Consider the following 26,466-nt stretch of genomic DNA (forward strand, 5'->3'; position numbering starts at 1 on the left):
GAACAGGAGAGGGAGGGAAGGATTGCCATAAAAACAGAACATTTTTGTTTTTAATTATAAAGCACCCGCAGGCACAGAACCAAAGTAAATGGGGCGTGGAAGCCACTCCCCCTGCCGCAATGTGACATTGACAGAGATAAGGCAGATAGTCTATCCTGCATATGGCACCACGATAAACAGAATCTGTGGTGACATTCTCCCCGCTTGGTGACACCTTACAGCAAAATTAATCAAGGGGAAGATACTTTCTTTCTAAGCTACGCTATTCTTAGTAACTGTAATTTGTATGTGCTGCTTAGATTTGTCATTTTTACCATCTGCTAATTTATGCACCTTGGATAAGACAGACACTATCGAGTTTCTTGATTGATGATATAAATGTGTAAAAACCTCCTCTAGAGGAATAGTGACATGAAAGTAACCTGATAAATCACACAAAGCAAATTAGCATCTTTTAATAAAATTAACATGCATATTTATTCCAACACTTACAACTTGAAATATATAAAGGGAAAAAGTAGCCCCCCGCAGTTAAAAAGAATCTGATCTGGGGACTCATGATCACATGAAGCAGCTAAATTCCAATTGGTTGCTATGACTAGTGGACTGATTTCACTTTTTGGTAAAAATGTTCTTCAAAGAGTAGAGTTCGATTGCCCTGCTTTTTGCAAAGGCAAAGAGCAATGTACGTTTTGGCTATGGAAACACACATTGTACATGCACATATTGGCTATGAGATGAAATAATACAACCAGCCACCTTTCTTTATGTTTTTGTGATTGCAGCACTTCAGCCTTGGGCCCATATGCAATTCACATGCGCAATCGCTGGACAAACCTGTACAGGCTTGCCAGCAACTTCCCAAGGTGAGATTACTCCAGGCATCCCTGCCTTTCCTACCACTGGTTTTCTGAGGGCGCTCTATTTCTTGTCTTTATTCTAGAATAAATACAGTATGACATGCAAAGTAAGGTCCGTCCAGGTTCTCCCTGTTAGGGAACAACCTGATCACCTTAAATATCAATAAGGAGACTTGTAATGTGGAGCCAAATTTGCCTTTTACAAGTAAAGTTGAAACTTCCATTTCCATTATCTCTGAAACAACTCATGGTCTTCAGTCTTCACATGTATATTTCATTGCAGGGAAATTCTGATTATGTAGTTGATTTTACCATATGCTTTGTTCAGTTTGTCTAAGGTAGCTGTGCATATTTGTGTGTGCTGCGTGTAAGTATACCTATAAAATTATATGTGTAAAAAAGGTGAATACAGAGAGCGATACAGTAACTTATGCTAAAGCTTGAACTTCATCACGGGTTATTTATGGGCCCTATTACAACATACCTTCACATTCGGGTTGAAATCCACTCCAAGATCCATTTATCAGACATGTTCTCTCTGCAGAACCTCGTAGATGATACCCAGCCTCACAGCTGAACCGCACCACACTGTCAATAGTAAAGTCATCCCCTTGGCGAATGCCATGTGATGGAACTCCAGGATCGCCACACTCGCCAGCGTTCCCTCCTGCCATGAAAGATAAAACAGGATGTATATTATTAAAATGTATCTGGAATTGTGTACAGGGCTGTTACTTGTGAAAAGTCTCATTCATACTGCAAAATATTAAGGGACACAAATTTGTTTTCAAATTATGGTTATTATTTATAGAAGAAAGTAAAATGAATGTAAGTATTAACTAGAAATGGTCAGACAATCCCCAGTCCTGCCATTAGTAAATATAAGACCACTATAATGCTATACTTTCTTTCTTCATTATTTTCAATATATTTACTAAATCTAACAAAAATCTATTTAACACCAGGGTCAACTCGACTGACACCTGATTGAAATATTGATAGGCCATTGATTGGGAAGACTGCTGTATTCCAGATGTGGCATTCACATGACATTTCCAATATCTATGTACTGCATTGAGCAGCAGTTAGATCCAGATTCCATCAAATGTCTGCTGCTGACATCTGATGGGATATAAGGAGGAATACAGTGGTACTAAAGCAAATAATCAATATCAGTCCAATATCAGGTGTGTGCAGCAACACAGAATCTTCTGGTGGTTTCCCGACCAGACACCATCTCCTCAAGTCCTGCAGATGACCTCAGGTAATTTCACTCTTAAGTTTACGTATATGTAGTCAGATATGTTTCCCACTGTGAAGGTGCTCACTGATTGTGTAGGATGCACTTGCACCTACGGATAGTGTGAAGACCCAGAATGAAATTGGCCTTTCTGTGGCTCCAGGGCTTTATCTCATATGCATAAATTATGCAAAACCAACAATTTCTGAGTTTTTTAGAGGGGACATACAGTATGTATCTGCTGGCTTCATGTGTGCTAAGGGCACCTTATATTTTTCTCACATCTTACCTGATCTAAAATCCATCCAGTAGTGTATCGTAGGTTTTTAAAATGTATCTGAACTTAAGAACTTTTGAGTCAACAGAAGCTATGCCTGAGTTTTGAATGACAATTTATTTTGAAACAATAGGACTTTTCATATTTTTTTCAGAATTCCATTACAAAGATTTTTTTTTTACGGTTGCCGACAGCAAAAGTCCACCTTTGGGACTGATTGGTAGACAAAAGGCCTTTATTGGGTTATGCATTTCTGAGTAGCTTTTACATCTGCTCATTAGCATGCATGTATTCAAGGTGCTTAAGCCTGGGCTCAGGTGTACCAGATAGTAAGCCGCGCATTAGGTAGGACGAATTCTTTGTTTGCCAGTTTCTCTTTTTTTATACATTTTTCAGAACAGACAAAAAGTTAACCACTTGAGGACCGCGGGCTTTACCCCCCTTAAGGACCAGACCCTTTTTTCCATTCAGACCACTGCAGCTTTCACGGTTTATTGCTCGCTCATACAACCTACCACCTAAATGAATTTTGGCTCCTTTTCTTGTCACTAATAAAGCTTTCTTTTGGTGCTATTTGATTGCTGCTGCGATTTTTACTTTTTATTATATTCATCAAAAAAGACATGAATTTTGGCAAAAAAATGATTTTTTTAACTTTCTGTGCTGACATCTTTCAAATAAAGTAAAATTTCTTTTTACATGCAGCACGAAAAATGTGGACAAACATGTTTTTGATTAAAAAAAAAACCCATTCAGCCTATATTTATTGGTTTGTGTAAAAGTTATAGCTTTTACAAGCTATGGTGCAAAAAGTGAATTTTCCCATTTTGTAGCATCTATGACTTTTCTGACCACCTGTCATGTTTCATGAGGGGCTAGAATTCCAGGATAGTATAAATACCCCCCAAATGACCTCATTTTGGAAAGAAGACATCCCAAAGTATTCACTGAGAGGCATAGTGAGTTCATAGAAGATATTATTTTTTGTCACAAGTTAGCGGAAAATGACAGTTTGTGACAAGAAAAAAAAAGTTTCCATTTCTGCTAACTTGTGACAAAAAAAAAAATGAAATCTGCCACGGACTCACCATGCCCCTCTCTGAATACCTTGAAGTGTCTACTTTCCAAAATGGGGTCATTTGTGGGGTGTGTTTACTGTCCTGGCATTTTTGGGGGTGCTAATTTGTAAGCACCCCTGTAAAGCCTAAAGGTGCTAATTGGACTTTGGGCCCCTTAAACCTTAAACCTCAGCCCTAAACCGTGAGGAGTAGTCTTGAAACCAAATGTCGCAAAATGACCTGTGAAATCCTAAAGGTACTCATTGGACTTTGGGCCCCTTAGCGCACTTAGGGTGTAAAAAAGTGCCACACATGTGGTACTGCCGTACTCAGGAGAAGTAGTATAATGTGTTTTGGGGTGTATTTTTACACATACCCATGCTGGGTGGGAGAAATATCTCTGTAAATGACAATTGTTTGATTTTTTTTACACACAATTGTCCATTTACAGAGATATTTCTCCCACTCAGCATGGGTATGTGTAAAAATACACCCCAAAACACATTATACTACTTCTCCTGAGTACGGCGATACCACATGTGTGGCACTTTTTTGCACCCTAACTGCGCTAAGGGGTCCAAAGTCCAATGAGTACCTTTAGGATTTCACAGGTCATTTTTGTTTCAAGACTACGCCTCACGGTTTAGGGCCCCTAAAATGCCAGGGCAGTATAGGAACCCCACTAATGACCCCATTTTAGAAAGAAGACACCCCAAGGTATTCCGTTAGGAGTATGGTGAGTTCATAGAAAATGTTATTTTTTGTCACAAGTTAGCGGAAATTGATTTTAAATGTTTTTTTTTTCACAAAGTGTCATTTTCCGCTAACTTGTGACAAAAAATAAAATCTTCTATGAACTCCCCATACTACTAACGGAATACCTTGGGGTGTCTTATTTCTAAAATGGGGTCATTAGCGGGGTTCCTATACTGCCCTGGCATTTTAGGGGCCCTAAACCGTGAGGAGTAGTCTTGAAACCAAATGTCGCAAAATTACCTGTGAAATCCTAAAGGTACTCATTGGACTTTGGGCCCCTTAGTGCAGTTAGGGTGCAAAAAAGTGCTACACATGTGGTATCGCCGTACTCAGGAGAAGTAGTATAATGTGTTTTGGGGTGTATTTTTACACATACCCATGCTAAGTGGGAGAAATATCTCTGTAAATGGACAATTGTGTGTAAAAAAAATCAAACAATTGTCATTTACAGAGATATTTCTCCCATCCAGCATGGGTATGTGTAAAAGTACACCCCAAAACACATTATACTACTTCTCCTGAGTACGGCGATACCACATGTGACACTTTTTTGCAGCCTAGGTGCGCTAAGGGGCCCAACGTCCTATTCACAGGTCATTTTGAGGCATTTGTTTTCTAGACTACTCCTCACGGTTTAGGGCCCCTAAAATGCCAGGCCAGTATAGGAACCCCACAAGTGACCCAATTTTAGAAAGAAGACACCCCTAGGTATTCCGTTAGGTGTATGGCGAGTTCATAGAAGATTTTATTTTTTGTCACAAGTTAGTGAAAAATGACACTTTGTGAAAAAAAAAAATAATAAAAATCAATTTCCGCTAACTGTTGACAAAAAATAAAATCTATGAACTCGTCATACACCTAACAGAATACCTTGGGGTGTCTTTTTTTTAAAATGGGGTCACTTGTGGGGTTCCTATACCGCCCTGGCATTTTACGGGCCCAAAACCGTGAGTAGTCTGGAAACCAAATGTCTCAAAATGACTTTTCAGGGGTATAAGCATCTGCAAATTTTGATGACAGGTGGTCTATGAGGCGGCGAATTTTGTGGAACCGGTCATAAGCAGGGTCGCCTTTTAGATGACAGGTTGTATTGGGCGTGATCTGATGGATAGGAGTGCTAGGGGGGGTGACAGGAGGTGATTGATGGGTGTCTCAGGGGGTGGTTAGAGGGGAAAATAGATGCAATCAATGCACTGGGGAGGTGATCGGGAGGGGGTCTGAGGGGGATCTGAGGGTTTGGCCGAGTGATCAGGGGCCCACACGGGGCAAATTAGGGCCTGATCTGATGGGTAGGTGTGCTAGGGGGTGACAGGAGGTGATTGATGGGTGTCTCAAGGTGTGATTAGAGGGGGGAATAGATGCATGCAATGCACTGGCGAAGTGATCAGGGCTGGGGTCTGAGGGCGTTTTGAGGGTGTGGGCGGGTTATTGAGTGCCCTAGGGGCAGATAGGGGTCTAATCTGATGGGTAGCAGTGACAGGGGGTGATTGATGGGTAATTAGTGGGTGTTTAGGGTAGAGAACAGATGTAAACAATGCATTTGGGAGGTGATCTGACGTCGGATCTGCGGGCGATCTATTGGTGTGGGTGGGTGATCAGATTGCCCGCAAGGGGCAGGTTAGGGGCTGATTGATGGGTGGCAGTGACAGGGGGTGATTGATGGATGGCAGTGACAGGGGGTGATTTATGGGTGATTGACAGGTGATTGACAGGTGATCAGTGGGTTTTTACAGGGAAGAACAGATGTAAATAATGCACTGGCGAATTGATAAGGGGGGGTCTGAGGGCAATTTGAGCGTGTAGGCGGGTGATTGGGTGCCCGCAAGGGGCAGATTAGGGTCTGATCTGATGGGTAACAGTGACAGATTGTGATAGGGGGTGATTGATGGGTAATTAGTGGGTGTTTAGGGTAGAGAACAGATGTAAACACTACACTTGGGAGGTGATCTGATGTCGGATCTGTGGGCGATCTATTGGTGTGGGTGGGTGATCAGATTGCCCGCAAGGGGCAGGTTAGGGGATGATTGATGGGTGGCAGTGACAGGAGGTGATTGATGGGTGATTGACAGGTGATTGACAGGTGATCAGGGGGATAGATGCATACAGTACACAGGGGGGGGTCGGGGGGGGGTCTGGGGAGAATTTGAGGGGTGGGGAGGTGATCAGGAGGGAGCAGGGGGCAGTTTAGGGAATAAAAAAAAATAGCATTGACAGATAGTGACAGGGAGTGATTGATGGGTGATTAAGGGGGTGATTGGGTGCAAACAGTGGTCTGGTGGGTGGGCAGGGGGGGGTCTGAGGGGTGCTGTGGGCGATCAGGGGGCAGGGGGGGGGAAATCTGTGTGCTTGGGTGCAGACTAGGGTGGCTGCAGCCTGCCCTGGTGGTCCCTCGGACACTGGGACCACCAGGGCAGGAGGCAGCCTGTATAATACACTTTGTATACATTACAAAGTGTATTATACACTTTGTATGCGGCGATCCGGGTGCTAGTAACCCGCCGGCGCTTCCGAACGGCCGGCAGGTTACAGCGCGAGGGGGGCGGAGCCATTCCCGGGCGGAGGATCGCGCCACGAATGACGCAATTGCTCCGCCCATGCCCGTACAAGGACCGCCGCCAATTGTACATGCGGCGGTCCTTGCGGGATCCACTTCCCAGCCACCATTTGTACATGCGGCGGTCGGGAAGCGGTTAAGTGCTTTAAGAGATCTATTTTTAAATGTACAGTGTATTTTAGTAGACTAGTGCAATTAAAAATATATTGTTTTTATAATTTTGCCATAGCTTTTTACGGCACCTTAACAGTTATAATGTTAAGTATAGTATAAGTGATCTGATATAGGAAAGACTGCAAAGGCTTTCCGTCTAACCTCGGGGGATATTCTAGCTGAATACCCTATACTACAATATACTTCTATTTCAGATACCCATAGCTATGTCCTATTATGTGGAATAGTTTTACTTTCACCATTATCCACCTTCAGAATGCTTGTATTGTTTTGATATAGCAGTGACTAACTCATATGTGACTAAGTGTCATGCCCAGGGCCATGCAGGGAATCCATAACTGTGGGGTGCTCAAATTTAAAAAAGGGGCCATACTAACAGCGCGCACCCCCATTGTTCTCCCTCCTCCACTTTTCTGTTTCCTTGTCTCTTGTTTCTGCAACAATGTTACATGACACGGTTGCTATGGGGATGCCAAAGATTTAAGGACGTTCTTACTTGTTGGCACCTTGGTCCCCACAGCAGCCAGTGAGTATAACTTATACAAGTCTACTGCAAGCCTGCAGCATTCCATAGACTCCACACTCCTAATAAGGAGGAAGTCCAGGGGAAGGGCAGAGGTAGTGGGACACAAAAAGGGGAGGTGCTGAGCTGAGCACCCAGAGACCCCCCCCCCATGCATATGCCTGGTGATGCCTTGAATGAGCTACCTATCAGAATTTGCCCCAGTTCAAGCCTTTAATACACAGAATGGACTTTTTGGTGCCCCAATGAAGGGACGTTACTGCTCCTTCACACATCCTGACTCACCTTCTCTCAACAAAATCACGCCACTGCCACTGTCATTAGCACAAGGCACGCCCCTCCTAGCAGATTCAGCCAATAGCAGCTATGGACAAATGTTCCAGTGTTCAGCAAACTCTTACTGGCCTGCTGCCATTTTTATGATGCTATTTTGTGAAGGTTATCTCTCAGCACTTTACAGGAATAATATCAGATGTGTTGTAACAAATATCATAATTTAATTTTGTATTTTTTGTATTCATGAGACTCAAAAGTTAAGTAGTTTACTCCTGCAACTACTCCTGCTATATATCTAATGCATATGGAAAAGTAAAAGCAAGCTTTTATGGAAAGTAACACAGTTTGGCACACTCTAGAACCGCAGGAGTTAATCACCGATACTTATTCCAGCACTCACATTAATCTTGCTAAAACACTTAACTGATTTCTTTTCCTTTTACTGCAGCCTAAAACACAGACCATAAAGATCTAGGGTTTATGAGTTGTGACATAAAACTCCAGGGCAGATTCATAAAAACGAGGGACAAGGAAAAACATGCCATAGAGAGAGAAAGACAGACTTAAGAATTCAAGTAATGTTTCAAGGTTATCAAATAGTGCAGGGCGAGGAGACGCAGGGAGTGACATGACCTGATAAGCATTTGTCAGGCCAGTGCTGTGTTTAAGGCCAAGGAAGTAATTAGCACTGGATTTGTGGAAAGGCCATTGAGGTGGTTAGGGAGAACCTAATTCAAAGGGGCTAGGACAGCTACCTCTTATTTCATTATCTTACCCCTCTTCTTTATTATGTGCGCACAAAAGGTTGATATACTAATGAACCTTTAATAAAAACAGACAACAATTACTAGTTCTTTACATAGCTTTTAAATTAAATACAGCTAATGGTCATATAAAAGTGGCTTGCAGCATATATAACAGAAATCTAGGCTTATATACGGTTCACTAATTTCATTGCTGTGAGATTCTGCTGCTGCCAGTCTCTTTCATTATCTAATGCTTGGTTGGCCCAATGATGCTAGTTAACAGTGCTGGTACAGTTGTGACAAAGTCAGATGGTGAAATTGATACTGCAAAGAAAAGGCTTGCACACTTTCGGTTGCTAGGGTGACATTTGGAGGCAGGGCCGGCGCTACCATAGAGGCAAAGGAGGCAGCTGCCCCAGGGCCCCAGAGCTTGTAGGGGCCCCCAGTGGCTACAAGAGGAAAACAAATTTTTTTCAAATCGGCCTTATAGTTTTTGAGAAAATTGCTTTTAAAGTTTCAAAGGAAAAAAAATACACATTTAAAAACCTGCTGATTTTAATGGTTAATAGCAAATCCACCTTAAATGCTAGAAACCCTAAATTTGCAGGATATGTTAAGGAGATCATTAGAAATAAGAGGAAAAAACAATTTTTCAAAAAGACCTTATAGTTTTTGAGAAAATCAATTTTAAAATTTCGAAGGAAAAAAGTATACTTTTAAATGCGGTAAATGTCACTTTTAGTAGCAAACCTAACGGTAGTGTAATTTTACATGTATCAAAAGAAAGAGCAATACATTTCCTGACGGGGTTTCCAGGGGGTCTATACGCAGCCGCAGCGCTTTGGCCAGGGATCGCTATACAGCCGCAATATGGCTGTATGAAGATACCTGGCATTTTGTTTCCTATTTTCCCAATTTTTTTTTTTTTTATGTTTAGAGTGTGGTAATTTTTTTTTTAAATTATGTGGGGTCCCCCCTCCTGAAACTTTGTAACCCCCTTGTCCCCCATGCAGGCTGGGATAGCCAGAATGTGGAGCTCCAACCGATTGGGACTTCACACCCTGACTATACCAGCTGCAAAAAAAGTCCCCTAATGCCGATTTTTGTTCCGGGGTATATGTTGGGGGGGGGGGCCCCCAGGTTTATTTTGCCCTGGGGTCCCATTGTTGCTTAAACCGGCCCTGTTTAGAGGCACAATTAGTGTAGCTGAGCAGTTTGTATTGTTAAGTGGAAAGGTGAGGAGGCACAGGAGGTGCAATCACTAAACAATGCTGTGGGGGAACTGTACATATGCTGGATTCTTGGCATAGGCCTCACAGAACAATCATCTCAGTTGAGTTTTTTTCTAGTGTGGCTACATGGTTTTGATCTGGAGTTAATGCCATTACAACGTTTCCTGTCTATTTATCCAAAAGCGTAACTAGAGGAAAGCAGACCCTGCGATTACAGGGGGGCCCAGACTGAACTGTGGGGGGCTCCCAACTACTAAACTTCCCTTCCACTGATACAGGGGACTATACTTCAGATCAGGTGTTTGTGTGGCTATACTTGTAATAGGTATAAAGATCATGATGGCCACACTTGTTATAGGACCCTTGTGAGATGGGCCCCAAGGTTGTCAAGGGCACCAAGGAGAGGCAAGGGATGGGGTGTGAACATGGGGGGATCCAAGTTTTCCTCGGGGGAGGGGGGCATGAATTGTAGATATGCCACTGTATTTATGTTTATGTTTCAGTTAGAATGACTACTGAATGGTGTGCCTACAAATGACATAACAACTTGGTCCTACAGCATTGTCACTTAAAGGACTTCCGAGGCCAAATGTTCCCCCAAAAAATAAAAAAAGTTAGATACCTGTATAACTTTGGTGGACACGGAGGACGCCGTCCGCACCCTCCGTGCCGTTCCGCCGGGTCCCCGCCTCTCAATATCCTCCAAATGGCTACCGACCCCACGGCCAGGGTTAGGTTCTGCTGCCTGTATAAAGATGGCCGCCGGCGTTGGCCGCCGGCGTCGGCCGCGGCTGCGCACTCCGCATGGCCGCTACTGCAGCTGCGCAGCACTAGGGCCAACCCCCCAATCCACGCAACAGGCTGTTTCCTGTAGTGTGGATCGGGGGGTTGGCCCTAGTGCTGCGCAGACGTAGTAGCAGCCATGCGGAGTGCACAGCCACGGCCAGCACCGGCGACCATCTTTATACAGGCAGCAGAGCCCAACCCTGGCCATGGGGTCAGTAGCCATTCGGGGGGATATTGAGAGGCTGGGACCCGGCGGAACGGCAGGGAGGGCGCGGACGGCGTCCTCTGTGTCCACCAAAGTTATACAGGTATCTAACTTTTTTTTATTTTTTGGGGGAACATTTGGCCTCGGAAGTCCTTTAAAGGACAGCTGTAGCAAGATGTATATAGAGGCTGCCATATTTATTCCCCCTGAAAGATGTTCTGTGGGGGTGTGCTGAGGGTAAAAACAGACACTTACCTGGGACTTCTATTAGCCCCCTGTAGCAGTAATGTCCCATGCCGTCCTCCTCCGATCTGCCGTTCCCCGCCGCCGGCACCGGGCAATTGTTCGTCTAACACAAATGCACAAATAATGCGTGCTCCAGTTCACATCATCGGAAGCTTACTGCGCAGGCGCAGTACGAAGGTTTCTTGTACCGCGCCTGCGCAGTATGCTTCCGATGATGCGAGCAGAAGCTAGCAGGCGTGTGGCCACGGCCGCAGTTGGGAAGCATGACTGGAGCCGGCGGTGGAGAACGGCGGATCGGAGGAGGATGGCATGGGGCATGACTGCTACAGGGGGCTGATAGAAGCCCCAAGTAAGTGTCTGTTTTTACCCTCAGCACCCCCACACAGAACCCCTTTAAGCAATACCAGTTGCCTGGCTGTTGATCTATTTGGATACAGTAGTGTCTGAATAACATCAGAAACAAGCATGCATCTATCTCATACTTTGACTATAGATCAGAAACTGCATTTAAATCTTTATGAGGTAAACATTTAAAAAAATGTAGGTATCCTTCAAATCACTGCTTTAAATCCTGTAAACTTATACAGCTCTCACCTGAGCAGTGTGGTAGGAAGCCACTCCATCGGCCATCAGCTTGGCACGTACGGGAGGCATTTCCAATTAGAGTTCTTTTGCCTGCACAGCTGTATTGTACTACAGAGCCCACTGTATATCGTCTTCCAGAAACCTGTGCATTGGGTGGAACACCAGGGGATCCACAGGAGATTACTGCAGACCAAGGAGAGAATGGAGCAGAGGTAAGTCTATGTTCTGTTTCACATGTGTCATAGTTCAGTTTCTTTCAGAGAAAGCATTACTTACACAAGCAGCTGGGAAGAGCTTGATCCCATGTACCATCTCCCTGGCATGTAATAACGTGTGTCCCCATTAGATAGTAACCGTGGCTGCACTCATAAGACACAGATGTTCCAAAACTGAATCGGTCTGGACCTCTTTGCAACACCCGCCTGAGTCCATTCTCAACATGACCAGGGTCTGTACAATTCAATACTAGAAGAGAGAAGAAGCATAGAAGCATTTCAGAACAGGGAACATATGATAGTGAATAAGAGAATAAATTGAGAACAGGAAAGAAGAAGAGTTATGCTACATTGTCATTAAGAGACATTTCAAACCTTTATGCACGGTACTTACTTCTGCATGTTGGCAGGGGGTGATTCCATTGCCCATTGGCCTGACACTGTGCTTGAGCTATACCCTCAATAACATAGCCTGGGTTGCATGTAAACTTCACAATATCATTTAAGTTGAACTGGGATCCTTGAGTCATTCCATTCCCGGGATTACCAGGATGCCCGCATGTGATTGCTGTAAAAGACACAGAAACATGCTTACATAAGGACTAATAAATCATTAATTTACCTTCTCAAAGCAAAATGTTGCGATCCTTTTTTTAGCCAGTAGCAATCTTGCCCATGTCTTCAGCTATGCTCAATCATATAATACACCATAAAAGGAACAGAGGTGTGAAACTTATGGAGGCAGAGGATCAGCAGGACAGCCAGGCAATGTACATTATTTAAAAGGAAATAGACATGTCAGCCTCCATATCCCTCACATCTCAGGTTCCCTATAATGCTAACACACTAGCAACAACTTGATTCCCTCCGCCATCACTCTGTAGTACTTGCCATGTAACTTACCAGTCCAATACAAAAAAGCATGGCTTGAATAAAATATATCTACACTGTAAGACTTGTTTTTTTTGCAGCCTTTCAAATGTTTAATTATAAAGTTTAAACACTGCTGAGAATGCACTAGCAGCCATTGATCTCTACAACTGCCAAATAGAGATAAGCAAATTGATTTGTCAATCTGATTTTTTTTCCTGTGAAGTTTACGATTCACCTGAATATGTGCATGTTTGTTTGAACTGCACAGCTATGGAATACTATAAGCCCCATGACTCCTCACTGAATGGACACATTCAGGTAAATTAAAAATTCACAATTCTAGTAGCATATTCCCCAAATCAAACAAATTTACAATTGAGGTTGTTTATGTCAGTCACAAAATATAAATTCACCAATTGCACAACTACCAAGAGAGCACCATCGACAGGACTGAGAGGCCCTGGGCTGGGGGAACTTGGTTTTCTTCCCTGCACTCCCCTGGTAGCCACTGTCAGTCTGTTCCCCCTTCCTATGTTCCCATGCAGCATAGGGTGTATTAATCCTATTACCTGCTCCAGTGCCAGGTATCAACATCTGTGCTGCTACACACTCTGGTCCTCTTCGTATCAAAACAACATACGGGAGGCTTCAGAGAAGAATGAGGACGAGTGAGAGTTAGCAGCTGCATGGAACAGGATGCCTGTTGCTGGAGCAAGTATGTCCATTGTGCACTACTCTGCATGGTAAGGGGGTCAGCCTTATAGTTGCTAAACATGTTGGAGAAGGAAAAGGGGAGATTGGTGGATAAACATGGTAAAATGGGTGGAAGAGAAAAGTGGCAGAGATGTGATATGAGAGGTAGAACAACTTATCAGAAATGTTCAGTATTTGATATGTGGTGGAGGAGGGGCAAAGGTTGCAACACTTCCTATGGGAAAATGGGTTGAATGGTTGCCACACTTGTAACAGGGGAAGAGGGTGGAGTATTGCACCAGCACTTGTCGTGTGTGTGCGTGTAAGGGGGGGGGGGTGTTGTCTCACTTATCAAGAGCAGGGGAGGGAGAATAGTGGCTGCTGTCATTATGAAGGTACACTGGGGGAGTTGTTTGCAGTGCTTTTAATGAGTAAATAGTGGTTATGGTGGCTGTAATTGCAAAGTGACTCTATGGCCCCACTGGGTTTACCACAGAGAGATGAGGGCCTAATTGTAGTGAGGAGAGGTCCATAAATGTGTCGCCAAAGGCCTCATAATTTATAGTTATGATGCTGAAACTCACTTATTAATAAGCTTTAGAGTACCAGAGAATGTTTCACCAAACATGTAGCAATCTCTCGCTTAGATATGAAATGAGAACTACTGAACACTAGTAGACTTTTTCTATTGCTTTCAATCAAAATGAAGAGAACAAGAAACAGGTTGCAAACTATGACTTGTTTCACTGAGGATTTGTTATAATAGAACTTATTAACCCAAATGTACCAGTTTACTGAGGTGAAGTATTGCACTTCCCAATCTCTCACATTAGCACTTTCACAATCCTCCAAGCACTACGGAAGTGGCAGCGTACAGCCAAAGTCTGAGATATCCCTTCAGGAATCATGGCCAGTTGCTATGGCACCTGTGCCTGGCTCCAATAAATGCAATAGGAAAATAATGGATGTTGCCCTATATCTTCAAGCATTTCCCATTCACCCACTCACACATTTTAAATATGTAGAATGTCTATAGTAAGATGTTATTACCTTAAACTAAATAATGCATTTTTAAAAAGGAAATTGTCTCCTCCCAATCCCCTCCTTTGAGGCACTATTTACACTTAATGCGTTGCATCAAGTTGCATCCCATTTGCCATATGGGATATGATGCAACTCAGCGCAATGCATTACGTGTAAATTGGACCTTAACCTTTGTCTCCGATTCAGGGTGTTATGACCCAGAGACTATGGGGTTGATTCAATAAAGGTATCACACTCACACAGAGTGAGTTATTTTAACGCACGCACACTATGAGCAGTCCTGGCAGCATAGCGTGCTCACTTACATTATTTGCGATCGTTCCAAGTGCTGCACGAAGTAGTATTTGCGCGACCGCAATATTTTGCTAGCGCAGCCGCTACTATGTTAATTACAATTCCTTACAAAAATTCGGCGGCCACGTGTTTAAATTTGTGCACCACCCAATATTGGGGAGACATTCAGGTACCCTGAACAGTATTCATCCATTAGCAAAAAAAAAACAAAATGTCTACTTGTGCTTGAATTACTTTAATCTTAGCCAGCAAAATACATTACAAAACAAGGTTCACAACATGTTAAAAATCCTAAAACCAATCTGGACCATGTGAGCTTGTATCATTTTTCACCCACTGTCCTCATGATGGTATATTGCCGAATTGGTCACCCAGCCGCAGCCTATGCAAACCAATCGGTTACCCAATCATTATTGGACAATTGTGGGCCCTCCACCCGGCGCACACCACGAGGCCTCCTCATTCACACACAGCTTGACAGTACACTATCTCACAGAAGCTACCTGATGGGATCACTGGAATAGTTCTTAATTCATCCGCTATGTTTACTATTAAGGTATACTGTTGTTCTTATTTTAAATGGAGGTATAGCTAACAAGTTGCTTCCAATCTCCCCAGTATTTCCTTACTCCATTTCAAGACACTGGCCAGTAAAGAACTCAATTCCAGATTTGTTGCAGTCCCTCAGACTTCCATCAATTTCATGAGCCTCAAGGCTAAACAAGCAGTGTGTGTCTGCAGATGCTGGTTTTACTCACGACCTTGCTGCCTTGAAATCAGTCCTTTTCCGGGGGAGTTACTCTCAGGGCTCACAGAAGTCCATTAGCCCGACGCTGTATGTGCGTCACTTCACTTGCGCTGATTTAGCTGGCTGCTCCGGTCTCCCCTTCCACATGGCTTGCGGAGGATTGTGGTGCTGCCCGGCGTCCCGGGATAGTAAGCGCTCACGTGGTCCACCTCACCCCGCCCACTGACGCGTTTTGCCCCGCCCACGGGGATTTCTCACTTTGAGAAAGCCCCATGGGCGGGCGAAACGCGTCAGTGGGCGGGGTGAGGTGGACCACGTGAGCGCTCACTATCCCGGGACACCGGGCAGCACCACGATCCTCCGCAAGTCATGTGGAAGGGGAGACCGGAGGAGCCAGCTAAATCAGCGCAAGTGAGGTGACGCACATACAGCGTCGGGCTAATGGACTTCTGTGAGCCCTGAGAGTAACTCCCCGGAAAAGGACTGATTTAAAGGCAGCAAGGTCGTGAGTAAAACCAGCATCTGCAGACACACACTGCTTGTTTAGCCTTGAGGCTCATGAAATTGATGGAAGTCTGAGGGACTGCAACAAATCTGGAATTGAGTTCTTTACTGGCCAGTGTCTTGAAATGGAGTAAGGAAATACTGGGGAGATTGGAAGCAACTTGTTAGCTATACCTCCGTTTAAAATAAGAACAACAGTATACCTTAATAGTAAACATAGCGGATGAATTAAGAACTAATCCAGCGATCCCATCAGGTAGCTTCTGTGAGATAGTGTACTGTCAAGCTGTGTGTGAATGAGGAGGCCTCGTGGTGTGCGCCAGGTGGAGGGCCCACAATTGTCCTATAATGATTGGGCAACCGATTGGTTTGCATAGGCTGCGGCTGGGTGACCAATTCGGCAATATATGATCATGAGGACAGTGGGTGAAAAATGATACAAGCTCACATGGTCCAGATTGGTTTTAGGATTTTTAACATGTTGTGAACCTTGTTTTGTAATGTATTTTGCTGGCTAAGATTAAAGTAATTCAAGCACAAGTAGACATTTTTGGTTTTTTTGCTAATGGATGAATACTATGTCAATTAACCTAGTACCGGTGAAGTATCGTGGTTGCGCTACAACTATATTGTGCAGCACTTGGAATGATCGCACGTAACATAAGAGCGCACACTGCCAGGACCGCGTGTAATGTGCGCTAAAATTAACTCACACTGTGTGAGCGCTCGATACCTTCAGTGAATCAACCTCATGAAACACACAAGTATGGGGCTTTTACACACTGTGGACCTCCCAAAATTGCTTACTGACAGTACTCCTGATCACTACTGCAGTTGGTAGTGACAGGTATGCATGGTGTATTTGATGTATAGAAAAATAGAAAAAACAAGGCAGAAGACAGAATAGAAGTATTTTAAGAATAGAAGATCAGATGATCAAAGAAAAACAAAAAAATTGACAGGTGCAAAAAAGTCAGTAGAAGTACGTTGAAGAAGATTATGCCACAAGATACAAGTATCAAGAAAAAGGATGTCAATTTCAGGAAAGACACACACAGGGAAGGCTGAAGGATACAGATAAAAATAGGAGACCAAAGATGAAAAGAAGCAAAACTGATGTTATAGCAACACTGACATTTATATTTTGGAACTGGCTGAGAGTTATACATGCTGCAATACACACAAGCTGCAGAGATGCATTTTTCTGGTCCTGAAGAATGTTAACTCTTCCTCCCCTTGGCTATACTTACGCACACAGATGGGGGATCTCTCTGACCAGCGATGGTCCTGCTGACATATTCTCACAGACTTTCCAATTAACCTGAAGCCTGCATTGCACTGGTACACCACACTGTCTCGGTAATTATAGTTCTGTCCGTTAATCAAGCCATTAACTATAGGCTCTGGTGTTCCACAGTGACCAGCTATGGAATAAAAACACTTCTTAGTAATAAACACAGAAAAGCACTTATTTACTGTTTGCATGAAATTAACTGATTAACCGTACATTAATATAAATACGCTAAAACCTTTACTTACAGTCTGTGTAAAATTAAATGATAAATTAGACAATATTTTCTAATTACCCATGATCCATGCTTAACTTAACTGAGCTCTAATGAAAACAATGAGTCTTATTTAATAGTAAAATAAAATGTGCTGTGATGTGTATAACTCTGAGGTGAGCAAAACAATTTAGAAGCCAATGAAATGGTTTCTGACTGATTGTTATTAATGACTTTATAGAAATGGGTTTGCTACAGCACATCATAGCTTTGCTGCTAGCACAGACACAAACTATACATTCAGTATATAAAAAAAAGATATAGCACAATATGGCATAATATGGCTTAGCGCTATCCGGCATAAAATCTACCATCGATAAGGAACCTATATATTAATTATGTTGTAATATTCTGCATGTTAATGAAAGGAAAAGATATAGTTTGTGCCATAAAAGTAATCCATAGCATTCATCAAATCTCTGTTGTAAACCCTGCCAGACCCCATTCCCACTAGCTAAAAAAACCTGTCTGTTTCCGTGTCTTCATGTTATTTGTATGATCCATGCATATTTGTCAGTCTGCAATGGATCCATTTGATCGCCAATGGAGCGGATGCCGACAAATCAAGGCAAGCCTGAGAACGGTCAGTGTCTGTACTCAATAGGCTGGTTGCCACATACGGCCCTGCTCTACTCAGCTTTCTTCTTGGTCATCTCGGTTCTTTGCTGCTGCAGCCATCATTGCTCGGACTGCACTTCATAGGACAAGCTCCAGTATATAGATCAGAGCATGGCTGGAATCATCAGGCTCCCACTGGATTGCAAAAAGACCAAGTGGAACATTCTCATTGGTTCACAGATCAGTGGTGGACCAATAAGAATCTCCTCTGTTGATAGGAAGGATTCCCATTGTTTTTTTGCAATCCAGTGGGAGCCAGATGCTTCTGCCAGGGCTCTGATCTATATACTGGCGCTTGTCCCACGCAGTGGAGCTGAATGATGGTGGCAGCAGCAATGGGGGACTCGGATGGCGGCAACAGCGGCAAGAATGAATACACTATGGTGAGTAGTGGGAACATGTTGGCAGACATGCGGACAGGGCACGGCACATCTGTTCCAGATACACTGTGAACGCATCATTGTGCATCCCAGCCTCACAGTTAATAGCACATTTTTTAAAAGCAATCCCTTTCTACAGCGGCTGCACTGTGTTGTCTCACAGGTAGTAGAAGTAACATAGGCAAGGACAGAAGGGAGAGCATGTATGACTGTATGGGATAAGCGCTGAGTAGCAGGATGTGAGATTTCTTCTGATATCTGGTTTACAGGTACACAGGCTAGAGAATAGTCAATGGAAATAAACAGTCCCCAACTCCATCATCAGCCAAGGAAAAAATGCTTAAAGGATACCACAACTGAAATGTGACATAGTGAGATAGACATGTGTATGTACAGTGCCTAGCACACAAATAACTCTGCTGTGTTCCTTTTTTTTCTTTCTCTCTCTGAAAGAGTTAAATATCATGGTATGTAAGTGGCTGACTCAGTCCTGACTCAGACAGGAAGTGACTACAGTGTGACCCTCACTGATAAAAAATTCCTCTTTTTATCTCTTTCTTGCTCTCAGAAGCCATTTTCTGCTAGGAAAGTATTTTATAGGTGGAATTTCTTATCAGGGAGGGTCACACTGTAGTCACTTCCTGTCTGAGTCAGGACTGAGTCAGCCACTTACATACCTGATATTTAACTCTTTCAGAGAGAGAAAGAAAAAAAAGGAACACAGCATAGGTATTTGTGTGCTAGGCACTGTACATACACATGTCTATCTCAACATGTCACATGTCAGTTGTGGTATCCTTTAAAGACATAACAAAGACCAGCAATGGGTTTTTGGGCAGAATTAATAATCTATTCTTGCAGATCTGCTACTATCAATCATGTTAAGACCATGTACACAAATATCGTTAGACCACCAAAACTGGTCATATACTCATGCATAGCTTCTCCACATTATCTTTGAAAGAATGTTCCCTGTTTCTCTACAGCAATACACTGTGGTGAACAACTGCAGCATGTACAAAGCTGTTGCACATGACATCGCTCGCAGATGTTGTTTGTTAATCAGAAGTGGTTCATATGCAATTATTTTCATCTATCTGTGTACTTAGCTTAAGACAGCCTGGATCCTTCCTCAACCACCTGCCTAGGACAATAACTTTACCTCCTGCTTTATACCTAATCTTAACCTTATTGCCTGGTAAAACTCCTTCTTTGCTGGTATCCCCCAGAAGCGTTATTTTATGCCTAAGCTTACCGACCTTTGATTCTGATGCATATCCCTTACCATAATCATTCTTGCAATGTTCAAATCACAGTATCTTTGGCGAACCCCTGGACACCATCTTTGACCTCTGTTTACCTCTGTTTACATAGGATGGCATATTCTCCCATCTTATCATGAATCTGGCTATTAGTCAACCAAATAATAACTTTGACCTTTTTTAAATGCCTACAATGTGCAGTGATGTGGGCTGAAAAAATGCAGTCTCCCTTTCTTGGCATAGGGAGATATAAGATATACAATGCACACATAACATTCATGTACACAGTGGCATAGCAATAGTGGATGTAGAGGTTTGCAACCGCACCGGGTCCCCTGAACCAGAGGATCCCAGAGAGGCCTTCTCTCAACGGCATTATTAGCTCTTTATTGGTCCTGCGCTGGTAGTGATCACTTTTATAGATGTTCTGAATAGTGGTAATCATTAAACTGTTCCCCATCCTCTGCTTACACCTCTAGTAGTATTGTGGCTGTCCTTGGCAGGTTATGGTGCACCATATCAATTGTTATGTATGGAGTGCTTGGGGGGCCCAATGAAAAAATCGCAGTGGGGCCAAAAGCTCTTTGGCTACACCACTGCATGTACAGTGTTTGAACTTCTGGAATATATAAATGTTGTCTTGCTTTTTTTTTAAAGAAGGCAACATTACATTTAGCATTACTTTTTAATTCCTTCCAGGTGGTTCTGGGTCACCATGAGCTGTCTGGGTATTCCTGGAGTATCTAGCTAATAACTGAATTGCAAGCTTTGGGGGCAATTCCAGACAAAAAAGAATATCAAAATGTATTCAGAAAACTTCAATAAAGATGCACAAGTAACCAATAAAAGCTACTTGAATTTGTCTGTAAACCAGTTTTGTGTAATCCTTGCACACATATTGGGGAGGAGATTGCACTGTGAGGCTAGTGCTTTCTGCCTAGATGTAATCTTGATTACAGGAGGGAAGAGCAGAATGATCTGCTGGTTGATCTGCTTTTCCAGGATGGAGGAGGTGTTTGAAGGCCCAAAATACATCAAATAGTGTAAAATGTAACTTTAAATAAACCAATAAGGTCAATAGTATAGTGAACAGCAATCAATTAATCACATAGAATATTTTAAAAGCACAACAAGGAGGCTAACATGTTTCATGGCCTTACACAAGCTGCTTCATTTGAAGCAAAAAGCGCACTCACATGGCCACCCAGGGTCAGGACACGTCCAGACGACTTTACTGATATCCCGTTCCTACTGGTATTTTTACTTTGAGACAGGAATATTCCTGACATTTATATTGTATAGATTCCCCTTGGGAGATACCCTAAACATACCATGGGCAACCTTATGTATACTTTTTGATACTGTTTTTAGATCTGAATCTTTATGGACATCTTACTGCTACTTTTTTGCCTCTGATAAAGCTGTGAAACACGTGTCATGCTGCAAGTTGTACAAATAAAATTATGTGATGCATTTTTTTTATTAATTACTGTCCAATGTACATTGACTTTAATTGGTGTATTAAAACTTAAGTTTTTTTTATAACATTCATACCATTTGTTATACCATTTAATGTATTGTGGTCTTTAAACTCATCATTTTTTTCTGTTATTTTAATTATTGACAGTGACATTTGGGGACAGACTTTTTCAGTTTCTGAATAATTTATACAGGCTGGAGGAGGGCTTTGCTCAGACTCTATTGCTTAGGTGAAAATGGCAGAAAAGAGAAGTTTATAGAAATATTTCTGCAGGCTATGCTTAGTTTCTGGAGTATCTGAATCACAGCCCATGATGAGCCACTGAAGTGACGAAACTAGTAAGATGGTCTCACAGACGTGGAAGGAAGCTGGCGTCTTGTCAGTGTTGACAGTGTCCATGAGTGAACGGTGAAGTTGGGAACCAGCCAGTCAGCCAGTGCATGAGGTAGAGCCCGTTAAAACGTTATTGCTCAACACAACTTGTGAGTGTTCATTTTTTACTTAAAATACATTTTGGAATGGTTTTACGCTATGGAGGGACGCACATTTTTTATCTTTAAGGTGTAATGCTTTAAGAAGTCTAGTGATTGCTGAGGTGTCGGAGCTGATCCGTGTCAGTATGGGGGCTACCTTAAAACACCCCAGAAGTGTTGTGTACCCATCTTGCACTAGGTCATGTATCGGGGTGAGTGTCCACGTTTTAGGGTTAGGTGGTGGCTGTCATTTTGTTTAAGGATAACTACCTGTCACGTGTTGCCCATTGATTGAAGGACTTGCCAGTATCTCCAGTTGCTAACCACTGTACTATATATGAGCTGTAGCAATATCTCAGTTTTATATCTGAATCAGAGGACTGGCTTGACAAAATAAGGAATCTCTTATCAGGATCCATATTTCACATACATTTTATTTCACTTTTGTATTTAACTATTTTTTGTGGAGTTCATCTATAATCTTCTCCATTTACCAATTATGTCATCATTTGAGAATGTTTGGAAGAAAAACTCTGCTTGTGGTCTAATAAATCATTTGGGATGATCTGAATGAATGACAACCAGAATTATATGAAAGTAACGGATTATATATAAATGTGTTTTGAAGCTGTGCCATTTGCATTTGTAAGAAATAAATCTTGTTTCAGTGAGCATAATCAAAAATTGATCAGGTAGCTTATCCCATATTTAATTTGTAAGAGTAAATTGAGGATGTAATTTAGCACTGAAACCTATTATTAACCATTTGCTTGCAATGTAGCTGTTTAACACACTGCTTTGGAGATTAATATACTCTCTTTCAGCTGTATTATTTAATGTAAAAGTCTGTACACTGAATTAATAGATATTAAATAATAAAGAAATTCCCATTGCATAAAATATTGTGCTTCTAAAGTCAGAACGGGCAAGCTTATCAAGAAGAATTTAATAATCACAAACACATTGCTTATTAGGTTAAACAAAGTAAGTGGAGAAATACTCAGCAGAAACTTACCTAAACATTTGACCTCCTGTCCACTCCATAATCCATTAGCCATACATTCTCGCACACGGGATCCTACCAGGGTGTAGCCACTATTACATGCAAAGATGGCCGTCGCCCCATACTGGGTCAGCATACCAATCTTATTCCCATTAGGAGGAGTTGGCAGCTCCCCACAGGATATAACTAGAATTCAGAGGAGAATGATGGCTAGAATTAGCTGCTGTGGTTATACACTATACAATCAATGTGAGAATTAAGGGAATCAGTCAATAAATTCTACTAAAAAAACAAATGTGAAAAAACAAGAAATGTGACACAAATGTTATTAGATGTGAGATAAACACAGCCATAAAACAAACAAAATGTTGCAGTGCTTTGCTCTGTTTGATGGAGGAAACACACACACACACACAATTGGATAGAAATTGTCCATCATTATTACAAAAAAATGATCAGCCCTAAAGAAACTAACCAATAATTGGCAGACTGATCAAGATGATATATGTGACCTGTTGAAGTCTTTGTCCCTTATTAACCACTTGAGGACCCACCCTTTACCCCCCCTTAAGGACCAGCGCTGTTTGTTGTGATCTGTGCTGGGTGGGCTCTGCAGCCCCCAGCACAGATCAGCGGGCACGCAGAGCGACCAGATCGCCCCCCTTTTTTCCCCCCTATGGGGATGATGTGCAGGGGGGGTCTGATCGCTCCTGCGTGCAGGCATGTTGGGGGGGGGGGCACCTCAAAGCCCCCCTCCGTGGCGACATTCTCCCCCTCCCTCTCCTACCTCCCTTCCCCGGAGATCCGGGCTGCACAGGACGCTATCCGTCCTGTGCAGCCAGTGACAGGACGTCCCCTGTCACATGGCGGCGATCCCCGGCCGCTGATTGGCCGGGGATCGCCGATCTGCCTTACGGCGCTGCTGCGCAGCAGCGCCGTGCAATGTAAACAAAGCGGATTATTTCCGCTTGTGTTTACATTTAGCCTGCAAGCCGCCATCGGCGGCCCGCAGGCTATTCACGGAGCCCCCCGCCGTGAATTGACAGGAAGCAGCCGCTCGCGCGAGCCTGGTCCTACAGCTGCCACTTTGCCGACGCACGGTATAAGTGCGGTCGGCAAGTGGTTAAATTAACTTTTTCTGTGTTGTTACCTAGGAGATATTGTTTTATATTCTCTTTAAAATAACTTTTCAGCACTTTGCAATTGAAAAAGTACCAAAAAGTAGTTGAAAAGTGCTGGCAAACTGATTTTGAGTATTTTCTTAATACCTGATTTCCTGGTGGCTTCAAGGGCATTTTATGTACAAAGTGTGAAGTATATGTATAACATAGCTTCTGAACATTCTATTATGATGTAATTATGCAGTATTAAAATACTGGGACATGTCTATTATAATACAAAACTGCACCACATTTAGCAAGAAATGTTTTGTAATACTTTAATTCATGCACATTTCCTCTCTGGATGAGGAAGACTGGTGTCTCCCTGTAGCAGACACAAGTTTACACAAATGTACGTGAAGCCTATAAAAATAGATTTCCAAAAGTCCATCTTCAACGGGTTAAAATTGTCAGAACTCTGACTCCACCTTTCATCAGTTATTATGAAATTGTCTTCCATTAAAACATTTTTTGAAACATCACATTTTCTGTGGCCGTAATTGTTGTCATTTAATTTTAGTTACATACAGCTGTTCAGACTAATTAATTCTTCAGTGTAAGGTTTGTGTAACTAAAACTCTGAGTAGGGCTCACTGAAGAAGTGGTATTTTGCATACTATGGCAAAAAGAGCACAAACACCAATAGGATTATGTATTTGCATACTCAGCATATCTGGCTAATTCTCAAAATACATGACTCATTTTATCCACAACATATGAAATATTGGGAGAAAGGTAGTCATGTTGAGGTGGTCACACATGATAAAATAAAAAACAGTATTTTTTTTTACTCGTTCAGGAAATATGATTTTTAATAAAAGATGATCAGGAGTGGTGGCTTTTTCTGATCAATTTTCATGAAAATTGAATTGTGCAATCATTTTTTGAAATGTTTCACTATTTTTTCTTCACACAATTTGTAATTGTTGAATTTAAAAAAAAATGTAAAACATTGTATGGTGTGTGGCCACCTTTAGCCTGATTTAATTCATTTCCACCACTATTTAATAAAAAACTTAGTATGTAGGAGGAGATTATATACAAGCCAAGGGACTGGAAACTGTGAGTCTTCAGCTTAGTCTACCACAGCAGGCAGAACTACAGACGTCACACACATACATATAGGTATAAGAATATGTATATATACATGTGACCATGGATTAGGCTGACTGGTAAACACATTTTCTACACATGCATTTGCAGTGTATGCAAATCAGAATTGTTTCTAACACAAAATCAGTGAAGCCATCACCCGGAGCACAAAGCTCCATGGCCATGGCCAAAAAGCCCTCTGTGAATTCTGATGTTCTATTATGGGTGCTGCATGAGTGGCCAAGTGTGCCATAAGCTTTTATGTCATAAAATCATGGCTGGGATTCTTTCCCGATCCTACTTACAGAGAGCTTTGTAATTCAGGCCTATTATGTGTGTGCGCGCGCACACACACACACACACACACACACACACACACACACACACACACACACACACACACACACACACACACACACACTACACACACACTACACACACACACACTACACACACACACACACACACACACACACACACACACACCTATGATAAGCATATGTAATAATACTGCATTTATTTAACGTGTTGGCTGAGTTTCTGGGACTATACTGGTCACTCGGGCTATAAAGCATATATTTTTAATTCTATAACAATCTTACTGTGTTCTTTCTGTGAAATACATTTGCGTAGTCTAGATACACTGGTCTGCTAAAATCTATTAGCTATGGGCCCTATATGTCGGTTCCCTTTGCAGTTGTTATTAATTACAGAATACAAGTACTGTACTGTACTGACAAACCAAAGCAGAAATACATTCATAGTATATCCCTCTTTCCTCATTGGTATTAACTTATAGTTCTGCTCTCATGGTACAAAAGCTCTTAGATGTGCATGAGTGTCCACAGCAAAACTGTTTGCTTGGTGGTGCATTTCAGTGTTAAGCTGCTGTGCACTCCACAAACCTGACCCATTGTAATGGTCAATTTCCAATAGTTAAGTGCAAACAAGAAAATCACTGGAACTCACTGTTACAGGTTGGTATGGTGTCCCCCACACTCCATGTTCCATTGGCCTGACAACGAATAATGCGATTCCCCATGTAGTAATACCCAGGATCACAAATGAGCATAAGCTCAGCTCCAAAATGATACTGTGTTTTATGGATCAGACGCCACCGGCCATGTTCTGTGTTGAAGCTGTTGATTTCTGGACATGTGACAGCTAAAAAACAAAACAGAAATAGTGTTACAATTGCATAAATCAGTTTCCTATAGGTGTATATGTCTTTTTACAGCAGAAAGAATTCTCTTACTCACCAATACATTGTGGGGGGTTGTTGCCATTGCTCCAATGACCAGAGGGCAAGCACTCTGCAGTGGTATCTTCAGGACTCAGCAGGTGGTGACCCTCATTGCATTCATACATAGCTTTGGTCCCCACAGTGTACTCCATTCCAAACACTGCGCCATTCTTGGGAGCAGCGGGAACGCCACAAAACATTGCTGAAGAGAAAACACAGAGAGATGTAAGACACTGTAAAAGAAAAAAATATGAGTATTTACAAGATGAGGTGCAACTGAATATGTGCAGGCACCCAAAAC

General features: G+C 42.4%; 1 protein-coding gene across 5 annotated transcripts in view; it reads right to left on the reverse strand.

The window, feature by feature from the left end:
- Positions 1–26,466, reverse strand: part of CSMD2 (CUB and Sushi multiple domains 2) — a 1,291,405-nt gene that overhangs the window by 39,713 nt on the left and 1,225,226 nt on the right. For all 5 annotated transcript variants that reach the window (XM_068268938.1, XM_068268934.1, XM_068268936.1 and 2 more), the window contains 8 exons: positions 26,182–26,367; positions 25,892–26,086; positions 22,683–22,856; positions 17,140–17,313; positions 12,128–12,301; positions 11,795–11,983; positions 11,528–11,701; positions 1,345–1,527 (listed from right to left, as the gene is read on the reverse strand). In XM_068268938.1, the coding sequence (XP_068125039.1) occupies positions 1,345–1,527; positions 11,528–11,701; positions 11,795–11,983; positions 12,128–12,301; positions 17,140–17,313; positions 22,683–22,856; positions 25,892–26,086; positions 26,182–26,367 (1,449 nt within the window). The remainder of the gene's footprint in view (positions 1–1,344; positions 1,528–11,527; positions 11,702–11,794; positions 11,984–12,127; positions 12,302–17,139; positions 17,314–22,682; positions 22,857–25,891; positions 26,087–26,181; positions 26,368–26,466) is intronic.

The sequence above is a fragment of the Hyperolius riggenbachi genome, chromosome 2, assembly GCF_040937935.1.
Source record: "Hyperolius riggenbachi isolate aHypRig1 chromosome 2, aHypRig1.pri, whole genome shotgun sequence".
Taxonomy (NCBI): domain Eukaryota; kingdom Metazoa; phylum Chordata; class Amphibia; order Anura; family Hyperoliidae; genus Hyperolius; species Hyperolius riggenbachi.